The sequence below is a fragment of the Orycteropus afer genome, unplaced genomic scaffold, assembly GCF_000298275.1.
Source record: "Orycteropus afer afer isolate SDZICR_OR568_19922 unplaced genomic scaffold, OryAfe1.0 scaffold00017, whole genome shotgun sequence".
Classification (NCBI taxonomy): Eukaryota; Metazoa; Chordata; class Mammalia; order Tubulidentata; family Orycteropodidae; genus Orycteropus; species Orycteropus afer.
Window position 1 is genome coordinate 13,133,145 of NW_006921604.1, and position 12,903 is coordinate 13,146,047.

A 12,903-nucleotide genomic window follows, 5' to 3' on the forward strand; every position below is an offset into this window, starting at 1 on the left:
AGTGATGTATACATTCTCACAAATGTGCCTTAGTAATGCATTTGCAATCCAGTAGCACAATGAGTAATCCATAGACAAACAGTCCTCCACCCTCTCCTGAAACACAATATTGTGGCTGTATGATGCATATTTAGTTCTTCTGTGGTTGCAACGAGCTTAAACCCAGACACTGCTTTTAGCACAAAAAGCAACAATACTCTCATGATATAAAGTAATTGCATTGTACTTACAGACATAATTTGTTTTCCTAAAGAATGGAACAGCAACTGTTTCAACACGTCATTTTGACAACCAATGGTGATCCTCAAATAGGTGAGTCTGGATTGAATACAACTTAAACAAAGCCTGTATAGGTGAAGAACCTGTGTGAATTGAGGATTTGCAAATGACCACCTTACTTTCAAGTCTAGCATAGGCTTCCCTGTTCATCCTCTTTCATTCTGCAGGAAGGATGACAGGGCTGCTATGAATGCTTCAACAAAGAGACAGCAGGCAATAGCTGTCTGGCAATGTCACATAAAGGTTTTCATGTTCAAGCAAACACTGGGGACTTTTTTCTTACTCCTTCAGGCCTTTCTTGGCACTGCTTTGAAATATTCTTCCCTTGAAATCTCAGATACTCCTCCGTACCATTTCTGAAGCCAGATATGTTCTATCTTCATCTTCATAAAGAACCATTCATATTGACGAGGCCACTTCCTCATAACTGGGTGCCTGTAGGAACAAAGGAGAGACTGCATGGAAGCTGTTCAGTGGTGTCCCTAGGGTTGGTGTCACCCAGTGCAGTAACTCATGGTGTCACCACCCCATGGACACCTCCTATACCAGATCATAATGAATCCTTAAGAATGTTTATTATCAACTGCAATCATAGAATAATGTTGAATATGTTAAGTTGCTTAAATAGAGTATTTCTTAGATTATATGAATATAACAAAATTTTTTAATAAAATATTTCTACATTGAGTCACACATTATTAGTTGCAACATTATTAATTAGGTGCAAGCCTTTTTTAAAATTTTTTTTCTTTCTTTTCCTTTAATTACTATTTCATTCACAAAGCAGTTATTGATATAGGTTCACAAATACTAATTACCACAATTTTGTAGCTAAAATGCCAGAAAACTTGACAAAATTCCCAACTTCAGAAACACCGACAGGAACAAGAACAACTGTATGTGCTTGTAGTGTGGCAGATAAAATCACGTGGTTCGAAACATCATTGGAAATATAATAATGACAACTGACCAGAGCACATTAGAAAGTTCAGAAAGTAAATTAGCATAGAGTTTTAGCTTTGTAAGTATATTGATACATATAAGCTGGGCTTATGAAAAATGTTTTTGTTGTTATAAGTAGCTTCATGAATATTTTTATAGAAAACAAATTTCTACTGAAACACTGCACAAAAACTTTATGGACAGTCATTTTGGGGTCACCCCCTCTGACAGTGTCAGCTGGTGTGATACGCACCCCACCACACACACCTCCCTGAAGTTCACTCCACTGAAGCTGTTCTTACCAAAGAGGTATGCCTTTTGTGAGCACAGTTAAGAATCTACATTTCCTCAGCCAACCCTTCTGACTCCAGGTCTCATCTGAGCTGAGAGATGCTCAAACAAGCCAGAGCAGAAGCCAAGAAGACTGGTATTGAAGCCTGAGAGAGCCTTGTTGTTGTTGTTGTTGTTGTTATTATGTGCTGTCAAGTCAGACCCGACTCATAGCAACCTCTCCTTGGGTTTGCAAGGCAGTATCACTACGGAAGTAGATTGCCCCATCTTCCTTCCCAGGAGTGGCTGGTGGGTTTGAACCGCCAGCCTTCTGATTAGCAGTCAAGTGCCTTAGGCACTACACTACTAGAGTTCCCGAGAGAGCCTTAGGAAACTATAATCCCTACACCTAGTGGCTAAAAGCTCAAGACTTGAGCCAGACTTCTTGGCTAAACCCCAGTTCCACTGCGGACAAGCTGTGACACCTTGGGTATCCTATTTGCTCTCTCAAGCCTCAGTCTTCTTGTCTGTCATGTAGAATGATACTGCTGGTGTTCAGTCATAGGACTGTATGGGGAACAAACGAATAAGCACATGCTAGCATTTACTGAGCATTTACTCCACTCAGGGGCTAAACTAACAAACTACCTTAGTTTGTTAGTTTAGCCCCTGCATGGAGTAAGTGCTCAGTAAATGTCAGTTATTGTTATCTATGGAGTCCCTGGGTGGTAAGGTTAATGCACTCAGCTGTTAACAAAAAAGTTAACAGCTTTTGAGTCCACCCAGAGGCACCTCAGAAGAAAGGCCTGGTGATCTATTGAAAATTAGCCATTGAAAACCCCATCGATTACAGTTCTACTCTGACTGACACACATGGGATTGCTGTGAATCAGACTTGATAACTTGTTTCTCTTAATTGTTATTGTTAAACATAAAGAACAGTTTTATGGATGATTTCTGTATGAAATGTTAAGAAAGAAAAAACAACTACGAGCCTGTGAAACAAATCTGTTCAGAGAAAAACTTCCATTCCTGCATCGTGGTTGGACTGTTGAGCCACAGTTGAGCCAGAGTGCACAAGGAACACCATCCCATTCTGCCTTCTCTTACTTACTGAGTTTCCTTCTCTTCCTAAACACACTGTGATATCCTGAAGGGCAGGAGCTGTGGCTCACTTTTTTTTCCTAACTTGATGAAAATAAGAATTTTCATTATATCAAAAAACATAAAGTTCAAAGACTAGTTGCAAACTGGGAAAAACATTTGCAACAATGAAATAATATAATAGGTTAGTGTTCTTTTCTTTTAAAAAAAATTATGTTGAAACAATCATAAACTTAAAAAGAAGTTGAAAGTATAGTAGGAAGAACTTTTTTTTCCTGTACTATTTGAAAGAAAGATGCTGACCTGATGCCCTATCAGGTCATACTCCTACAGGCGAGATAACAACTATTGTTATTTTAAGCCTCTTAGCTTTGTAATAATCATAACTGGCACAGATTTTGGTACCAGGGAGCAGAGTCTGTAGTAATAAAACCTAAGTCACGTGGCATGTTAGTAGAAGCCTAAAGGACCTCAAAGGAGCTCTAGTGGTTCAGTGCCTAAGGCATTTGACTGCTAACCAGAAAGGGTGGCAGAGAAAACCCACCAGCCACTCTGCAGTTAGAAGAGAGGGCAACCTACTTCCTTAAAGATTTGCTATCTTAGAAACCCAGTGGGGGTCGCTATGAATCGGAATCGACTTGATGGCAGTGGGTAAAGGACCTCAAGGAGGCTGACTGTGGGAGCTTAAAAGAAAGTAATGTTATTGAAAGCTGAATGAAAGGGGGCCCATGTTATATAGCAGTGGGGAATTTGACAACATGGTTCCTGCTGTAATGTGGGAAACTAGAAATGTACCTAATGAACTCAGTGGTCTAAGATTTCCAGGCCACTTGGAAATGAGCCACCTGGCTTCTTCATCATAAAGCGCAAGAGGAGAGAGGTGAACTAAAGAATGAGTCGCTGAAAATAAAACACACATATATTCATGTTTACATTTCTGTCTCTATATTGAAAACCACGAGTGCACATTGATACATCCAATACCACAGAGTTGGATTCTAGTTTTCTCCCTTTATATATTTGGAACTCTTTTCCATGGCAGTGAGAAACCTGGCTTCCATTATCCTCATTACATTTACTTACCTGATTGTTCCCATCTGTGTGGGTTGTAGATGCCTCATTCAATTTAGCATCTGCCTCTGTGCTACTCTTCCACTAATTTAGACAACTGCCAATCTGTTTGTTTTCATTGCCTGCACTCCTGTGTGGACATGCCCCACTCCTTGTCCAGCTTTGTCCAGTTCTGACTTTCCATTACAGCTTCCTTTTCATACTGCTAAGACTCCAAGACCCCTTGACAGGCCATTCCTCCATGTAGACGCCATCTTACCTTGCACGAGCTCTGACATGCATGCTGGGCTGCCCCCCACATTGTTGCCTTTATCCCCTGCCCTGGCTCTACTCACCAGATTCGGACTTCCCCATGCTGGGACTCCCTGTCACTCTACAGCAGTGGTTCTCAAACTCTATAATGCACAGCAACTTCCTGGGGCATGCTTTTTTAAAATATAGATTGAACCTCATCTCCAGATAATCTGATTCAGTAAGTCAGTGGGCTGGGGGTAGGGGGCAGAAAGCCACATTTACACAGGTTTTGCCATTTTCTGAAAGTAGAGTGTTCCTATGAAACCTTTTGTAAGCTGAAATGTGGGAAAGTAAAGAAGCAATTATCATTAATTTGTATGGGAAAAAGAGTGTTCCCAGACCCAAAAAATAACCTATCAAATCATGCCAAAACCTAAAATAACCCTAACAGATAGTAAATGCAGGAATGATACATGAGAAATGCACAGCCTATCTGGTGGTGTAATGGTTCAGGCATTTGTCTGCTAACCAAAAGGGTGGTGGTTCAAACCTACCAGGTACTCCACAGAAGAAAGATGAGGTGGTCTCCTTTTGTAAAGATTTACAGCCTTGGAAACCCAATGGGGCTATGAGTCAGATCAACTTGATGATACTAAGTTAAACACACACACACATATACTTATAAGGAGCTCTTGTAGCGTAGTGCCTAAGGCACTTGACTGCTAACCAGAAGGCTGGCAGTTCAAACCCACCAGCCACTTCTCGGAAGGAAGGTTGAGCAATCTACTTCCGTAGTGATAACTGCCTCGGCAACCCAAAGAGGGGTCGCCATGAGTCAGGGCTGACTTGATGGCACATAACAACAACAACAAATATATATATATATATATATATATATAGTGAAATAATATATGCACAGTGTAATTAGTTCCCAGGGAAGGAGTTTGGGACACACCACTCTTGCTGCTCAGGGTGTATGCTGTCCCTTGAATGGCTCCCTGAAAAACAAACACTGAATGCTAGTTTCACTTCTCACTTTTTTTCCTAAAAGTGAAAATTCTCTTTGGATTTCTTTTCATTAGTGAAAACAGGTACTAATGTAGGTCTTTCATATAAGCAAAGTGGCATAAAACAAACTTTTGAAAAGTGGGAGGTACCTGTACAAGCACCCTAAGTGATTCTGATTTAGGGAGCCAGTGGACCACATTGAGAAACATTGCTCTATTATTTCTGGTGAGCCTAGCTGCTAACCAAAATGTTGGCGGTTCGAACCCACCTAGCAGTTCTATGGAAGAAAAGGCATGGTGTGATCTGCTTTGGATAGATTGTAGCCAAGAAAACCCTATGGAGTAGTTCTACTGTGTCACACATGAAGTTACTGTGAGTCAAGGGCTGACTGGATGGCTACTAAAAACAATATAACCTGGTGGGAGCTCTGGTAGCATAGTGGCTAAGACACTTGCCTGCTAACCAGACGGCTGGTGGTTCAAACCCACCAGCCACTCCTCGGAAGGAAGGTTGGGCAATCCTACTTCTGTAGTGATACTGCCTCGGAAACCCAAGGAGGGGTTGCCGTGAGTCAGGTTTGACTCAACGGCACGTAACAACAACAACTTCTGGTACTGTTCTTTGCTTGTAGCAGGAATTTGAAATGTGTGCTGTTTACTTGACTGCAAAGGCTCAGTTATTTTCATTTCAAGGTAGGGCACTTACAAGGGTTGGCAGCATGTAGGGAACACTTACATATCTGGAACACCTTAATGTGGGGTGCTCTCCAAAGACAGTGTCAGCCCATTTCAAGGCCATTGGCCTGGCCATTTTAGAAACAGCTACAGCCAGCCTATGGTGGGCAGTACTTGGCCAGTGAAGGAAGAAGTACAGCTCAGACCAATTACTGTAACTGGTATCAATGACATCAAAAGTCACAGCCCAGATCTTGGCTTTTAATTACTGCATATTTCTGGGCAAATCAGCTTTAAAGCATGTACAAACCTTGAAAACATAGCTTGCTTGGCAAATTCTACTTCTTCTGGAGACACTGCAATCATCTGGCCAGTGAGCGTTAACCGGGCACACCTGGGATCTTCTGGGTCAACGATGTTTTTTCTGTACACAAAGAACATTTTTCATACATTAGGACAATGATTTCACATCAGCCTGAAATACTAAGGTTTTCTGTAAAAAATTAAAGACAGCGGTCACACTACTGGTTATATCATTCAGATTCTATATAGTGTGTAATTAGCTTTGATACACTTCAGCATAGACAGTATAATAACTGTATTTTGTGTAAATCAGAGTTGTAAGGAGCTCTGGTGGCACAGCGGGTAAGGCATTTGACTGCTAACCAGAAGGTCAGTGGTTCAAACTGACAGGCTGCTTCACGGGAGGAAGATGAGGCAACCTACTTCAGCAAATATTTACAGCCTTGAAACCCCAATAAAAAAACAAAACCGAATACATTGCCATTGAGTTGGATCTGACTTATAGTGACCCCTCCTTCGGTTTCCGAGGTGTATCTCTATGGACGTAGATTACCCAACCCTTCTTCCGAGGAGTGGCTGGTAGGTTTGAACCACCAGCCTTCTGGTTAGCAGTCAAATGCCTTAGGTACTATGCCACCAGAGCTCCCAGGAAACCCAATGGGGGTTGCTATATATTGGAATTGACTGGATGGCAGTGACTTTTTTTTTTTGTTTGTTTTTTTGGTTAGGAAAGTTAGATAAGTTTTGAAGTAGTCTGATAAAGAATACATGTGCCAGACTTAACGTTTGCATGACTCTAATCAGGAGTCCCTGTTGTTGTTGTTATGTGCCGTTGAGTCAGACCCGACTCATAGCGACCCCTCCTTGGGTTTCTGAGGCAGTATTGCTATGGGAGCTCTGGTAGCATAGTGGCTAAGACACTTGCCTGCTAACCAGACGGCTGGCGGTTCAAACCCACCAGCCACTCCTCGGAAGGAAGGTTGGGCAATCCTACTTCCGTAGTGATACTGCCTCGGAAACCCAAGGAGGGGTTGCTATGAGTCGGGGCCGACTCGACGGCACATAACAACAACAACAACATTGCTACGGAAGGAGATTGCCCAACCTTCCTTCCGAGAAGTGGCCAGTGGGTTTGAACTGCTAGTCTTCCGGTTAGCAGTCAAGTGTCTTAGGCACTATGTGGTGCAAATTATTAAGTGCTCTGCTGCTAAACAAAAGGTTTGAATCTACCAGCATCTCCGCAGGAGAAAAGACCTAGCAACTTGTTTCCATAAACATTTCAGCCTAGGAAACCCTATGAGGCAGTGGTTTGGCAGTTCAAAGCCACCAAGAGGTGCCTTGGAAGAAAGGTTTGGCAATCTACTACTGAAAGAGCACAGCCTTGAAAACCCTACGGAGCAAAGGCCGACTGACACACATGGCGCTGCCATGAGTCAGAATCAACTCAATGGCAACTAACAATAACAGCAACGAGGTATTTCAATAAAGTTTTATAATTTTTATACAGGATATTATACATTTTTCTTAGATTTAGTCCTAGGCACATTACAGGTTTTGTTGCTGTCTTAAATTAGATCTTTTTTTAAAAATTGTACATTTAAAAAATTATTTTTTCCTGATAAGTAGAAACGCAATTATTTTCAGTTATCGTTGATTAATTCAAAAACCTTGTTAAGCTCTCTTCTTAATACTAATGTTTTCAGTGTCCATTTTCTTGAATTACCTATGTAGACAGTTATATCATTTATGAATATTTACTATTATTTCCCAGTCTTCATATATATTTCTATTTCTTGTTTTACTGTGTTAGCTAGAACATCTAGTAATATGGACACCCTTGTCTTGTTCCATTATATATAACCTATGTTGTAGGTTTTGATAGATAATCTTTCCCCTAGGTTGCTAGGAGTTTCTAAAAAGTCATAAATGTTTGAATTTTATGAAATATATTTTCTGTATGTTTGATGTGTTACTATAATGACCTATATTAATACATTTTCAATTTTCTGTAATGCAATTTATTTAATTTTCTAGAAGTTATATTATTTTATAAAACCCACCAGCCACTCCTCAGAAGGAAGGTTGGGCAATCTACTTCTGTAGTGATACCGCCTCGGAAACCCAAGTAGGGGTTGCTATGGGTTGGGTCCGACTCGACGGCACATAACAACAACAACATCCTGTTCATAGGAGGCACTTTGGTGGCACTGTGGTTAAAGCAATGAGCTCTTAACCAAAAGGTTGACGGTTCGACTCACAGCCGCTCTGCAGGAGAAAGATGAGGCAGTCTGTTTCCGTAAAGATTTGCAGCCCTGGAAACCTATGGAGCAGTTCTACTCTGTCCTATAGGGTTGCTATGAGTTGGAATTGACCCCTGGTAGTGGGATTTTTAAAAAAATAGTAATAGCTTTCCTTATTCATTTTTGGAATAAATCCAACTGTGTTACTAATAATCATGGAGTTTAATTTTCAAATGTCTTACTTAGGTACTTTTGTATATGTGTTCATGAATTATTTTGATATGAAATTTCCATTTCTCATAGCAATTTTACTAGTTGGTGTCAAGTTATACTGGCTCTGTAAAATGGTTAGGGAGTCTTTTTCTATCCTCTAAAACCATGAACCTTTGGAATATCTGTTCCTTGAATGTCTGGTAAAGTGAATGTATAGGCTCATCTGAGCCACTAGTGATTTTGCAAGTACATTTTAAACTTTGATTTAAATATTTTTATTTATTTAAAAATACATTTTATTGCAGTTTAGGTGAAAGTTTATGAGCAAATTAATATCCCATTCAGCAATTTAGATTGTTCTGTGTCACTCTTTGCAATGAGTCAACACTCTCCCCATTTACGTAAACCTTGGGTTCCCTGATTTGGTTTGGTCCAGTTTTCCTGACTTTGCTTTTGGGTGAATGGTGCCCCCTTTTCTTTTTCCTCTCTCTCTCTCTCTTTTTTTTTTTTTTTTTTAAAATTGTGATTTAGGTGAATGTTTACAAAGCAAATTCATTTTCCATTCCACAGTTAATACACATTTTATTTCATGACATTGATTGCAATCCCTATAACATAACATCTCTCTTCTCACTTCCTCCTTGTGCCTTCTCCTGTATCCTTTTCCTGATACCTTTTCCCTGTATCCTTCTTTCCTATGCATCCCTGCCCTCTGAGCTATCCCCCTGTGCAAATGCTGCCCTTCTGATTTTCCATGGTTGATTGCTCTAAGGAGTGTATCTATCTGGGGTAAATGTTCATCTTATAGGCCTGTCCACTGTCTGGATGGAGGCCGCAGGAATGAGTTCAATTCTAGGCCCAAAGGTGACTAGGGGCTATAGTCTCAAGGATTTTACCAGTCTCTATTAGACCAGTAAGCCTAGTATTTTCTTATGATTTTGAATTTTGTTTTACATTTTTCTCCCTTTCTATTGACGATCTCCTATTTTGATCCCTCTCTGAGTGGTTGGCAGTATAGCCAGACACCATCTAGTTCTTCTGGCCTCAGAGGCTGAGGATTGCATGGTCCATGAGTCCCATGAACTAACTCTTTCCATGTGTTTTCTTCATTCTTCTTTGCTCTGGATGAGGGGAGACTGATTGTTGCATCATAGATGGCTGCTTGCAAGCTTTTAAGACCCCAGTCACTACTCACCAAAGTAGGATGTAGAGCAATATTTTTGTGTAGTATGTTATGCCAATTGAGCTCGATGTCCCCCACAACCATGGGCAAATGGTGCCCTTTTGGACTCGTATAGTTGATTGACTTTTCAGTCCAGTCTTTTGTGTGGCTGAAAGGCAATCTCTGGGAGTGGCTTCAGTTCTAGGTTAGAAGGAAGGGTGTCTAAGGGCAATAGTCTTGGGGGTTCCATCAGACTGGTAAGTCTAATCTTTTTTTTAAAATGAATTTGAATTTTGTTCTACCCTTTTCTCCAGTTCTACCTGATATCTTCTATTGTGATCCCAGTCAGAGTGGTTGGTGGTGGTAGCTGGGTACCACCTGGTTCTTCTGGTCTCAGGTTAATGTAGTCTGTGTCTCTCCTCATTTGCTCAATTTCTCCTTCCAGTTGGTGTTTGATTCAATTCTTACCCTTCCTTTTTATGTTTAGGCTTCCAGGATTATCATCTGCATCTGTATCTTGTGTGGTTTTTTTTCTGTCTTTGCTGTAAATGGGTGTCATGGTGCATCTGACTAAGCCACTATCTTCTATTTGATTATTTTTAATGGTGCACCTGAATTCACGATTTCTGTTCCTGGGTAAGTTGTTTTGTTTAGTCCATTCAATGTAAGCTTTTAAATTTATTTGTATAAAGTTGTTCACACTATTCTTTCTCTAAATCTATGCTCATTGTGAATGTTTTTCTTTTCATTCCTCATATCATTTATTTATTCCTTCTCTCTACTTCTTCAATTTTGCCAGAAGTTTTCAAACAACCAGTTGTGGGTTGAGCTGCTCCTCTCCATTTTATCTTTTATCAAAAGCTATACATTTCTGCATTTAGCTTTCTTATATACTCTACCTTCTTTGTTTCTTTCCCCTGCTCTTCTTTTTCAAATTATTTTATTACATGCTTATTGCATTAATTTCCAATCATTATTCTTTTCTAATACAAGCATTAGGGCTATAAACTTCCCTCTAATGATCACTTTTGCTATATCTTGCTAGCATTGCTATCATTTTGGCTGAGTGCTATATAATTTCTAATTTCCATTGTGATTTATTATCCTATCAGTGAGTGCCATAAGTAGAACTCCAAGATGGTTTCCATGAGCTCTGCCCTTTAGTTTTACACCCTCTCCCTAGTGTAAGAAGCAGGACCTGTGACTTGCTTCTTGCCAACAGAACGTAGCAAAGACAATGCAATATCTTTCTCTTGCTTACAATACATTATATAAGACTCTTTCTTAGTAGAATGGAGAGACTCTTTTGCTGACCATGAAGAAGTAAGCTGCTAAGATGAGAGCTGCCTACGGACATGGCAGGTAACTCTGGGTGACCTCTAAGAGCTGAGGGATTTAGTCTGATAACTACCAAAAGAAAAAAAAAAAAAAAACAACCAAACTCCATGCCATCGTGTCGATTCCGACTCATAGCAACCCCCACGAGGTTTCTGAGCCTGTAAATCTTTATGGAAGTAGATTGCCCCATCTTTCTTCCATGGAGCGGCTGGTGGGTTTGAACTGCTGACATTCTGGTTAGCAGCCAAGTGCCTTATCCACTAGGCCACCAATGAGGAATTGAATTTTGGCAACAATCATGTGAAGAGGTACCCTAACCTCCAAAAAGGAAGAAAGCCCAGTCAACACCTTGGCTGTACCCTTGTGAAACTCTGACCAGAGCACCCAACTTAACTATGTGCAGATTCCTAGCCCCAGAAACTGTAAAGTAAATAATATATATTGTTTCAAACTGCTAAGCAACTGTGGTGGTGCTGTGGTTAAAGCTATTGGCTGCTAACCAGAAAGTTGGCAGTTTGAACCCGTTGGCTACTCCAAAGGAGAAAGATGAGACTGTTTGCTTCCAGATAGATTTACAGACTGGGGACAGTTCTACTCTGTCCTATAGGGTTGCTATGAGTTGGAATTGACTCTATGGCAGTGGGTTTGAGTTTGGGTTTCAAGCTGCTAAATGTTTGATAATTTGTTACTTAGCATAGAAACTAAATACAATGAATTTTTTTTTTAATTGTGATTTGGGTGAAAGTTCACAGAGCAAATTTACTTTCCATACAGCAGTTCACACACACGTTGTCTCATGACATTGACTGCAATTTACCCCAATTCAACAGCCCCCCTCCCACTTCCTCCTGATAGTTACCTCTTCCCTGTGTCGATCCCTCCATGCACTCCTGCCCACTGAGCTATCTCCCTGTGCATAAACAGCCCTTCTTTCTCCCATGATTGTTCTCTCCAAGGAGTGTATCTACCTAAGGTACATGTTCAACTCCTATGCCTGTCTTTTGTTTTGCAGGAAGCCACAGGTATGGATTCAATTCCAGACCTGAAGGGCAGCTAGGGGCCATATTCTCAGTAGTTCCACCAGGCTCTATCAGACCAGCAAACCTGGTCCCCCCCCTTTTTTTTTCCAAATTATTTTGAGTTTTGTTCAAAATTGTTCTTCCTCTCTATCCAGATTCTCCTACATAGATCCCCCTCTGAGTGGTTGACAGTGGTTGCCGGGCACCATCTAGTTCTTCTGGTCTCACAGTTGTATAGGCTGAGGATTGCATGGTGTACCAGTCACGAGGACTAATTGTTTCCATGAATCTTTGGTTTTCTTCATTCTTCTTTGCTCTGGATGAGGAGAGACCCATCGTTGCATCTAGATGGCTGCTTGCAAGCTTTTAAGATCCTAGTCGCTACTCGCCAAAGTAGGAGATGGAAAAATGTTTTGTGTAGTATGTTATGTCAATTGAGCTTGATGTCCCCAGTGACTATGGTCCCGAGCCCACAGGTTCAACTACTTGGTCCCTCTGGGTAGCTGGCTGTGACTAAGAAGTGACTATAACCTTGTCCCTTGTCAGCTCTACTATACACCTGGAAATTCTTGTAGAACATTCAAATACACTTGTAGAATCATTGTCTGACAACCCTATACGTGGTCTTGAGTACATTCCTTGCTGCATAGACATACCTAGTAGTTCAGCCATCTATCCACCCATATACCCATGTTTGCCTTCACTGACAACACAATACTGTATGTGCAAAAGGGTTCATCTTTGTTGTTTGCACCTCCCATGTACCATTCTATGTCTTCTTCTTCCTCAATGCCACCATGTTGATCACTCACATTTGGTACATTGCCCTTCTCTTCACCCAAATCAATACTTATTTCTACTTATCTAACAGTGTTCCCTACCCTATCCTCCCACCCCTCGTAACCAACAAAGAAAATTTCTTTCCATATATAAACACTTCCTTGACTTTTACAATAACGGACTAATACAATATTTGTCCTTCTGTGATAGACTTATTTTACTCAGCATAATGTCCTCCAAGTTCATCCACATTATACAGTGTTTTG

At 40.7% G+C, this 12,903-nt stretch overlaps 1 protein-coding gene across 1 annotated transcript in view; it reads right to left on the reverse strand.

The window, feature by feature from the left end:
• Nucleotides 1-566: 566 nt before the first annotated feature.
• Nucleotides 567-12,903, reverse strand: part of CREG2 (cellular repressor of E1A stimulated genes 2) — a 69,856-nt gene continuing 57,519 nt past the window's right edge. The window contains exons 3-4 of the mRNA XM_007959483.2: nt 5,893-6,006; nt 567-714 (exon numbers count right to left, since the gene is read on the reverse strand). Of these exons, the coding sequence (XP_007957674.1) occupies nt 567-714; nt 5,893-6,006 (262 nt within the window). The remainder of the gene's footprint in view (nt 715-5,892; nt 6,007-12,903) is intronic.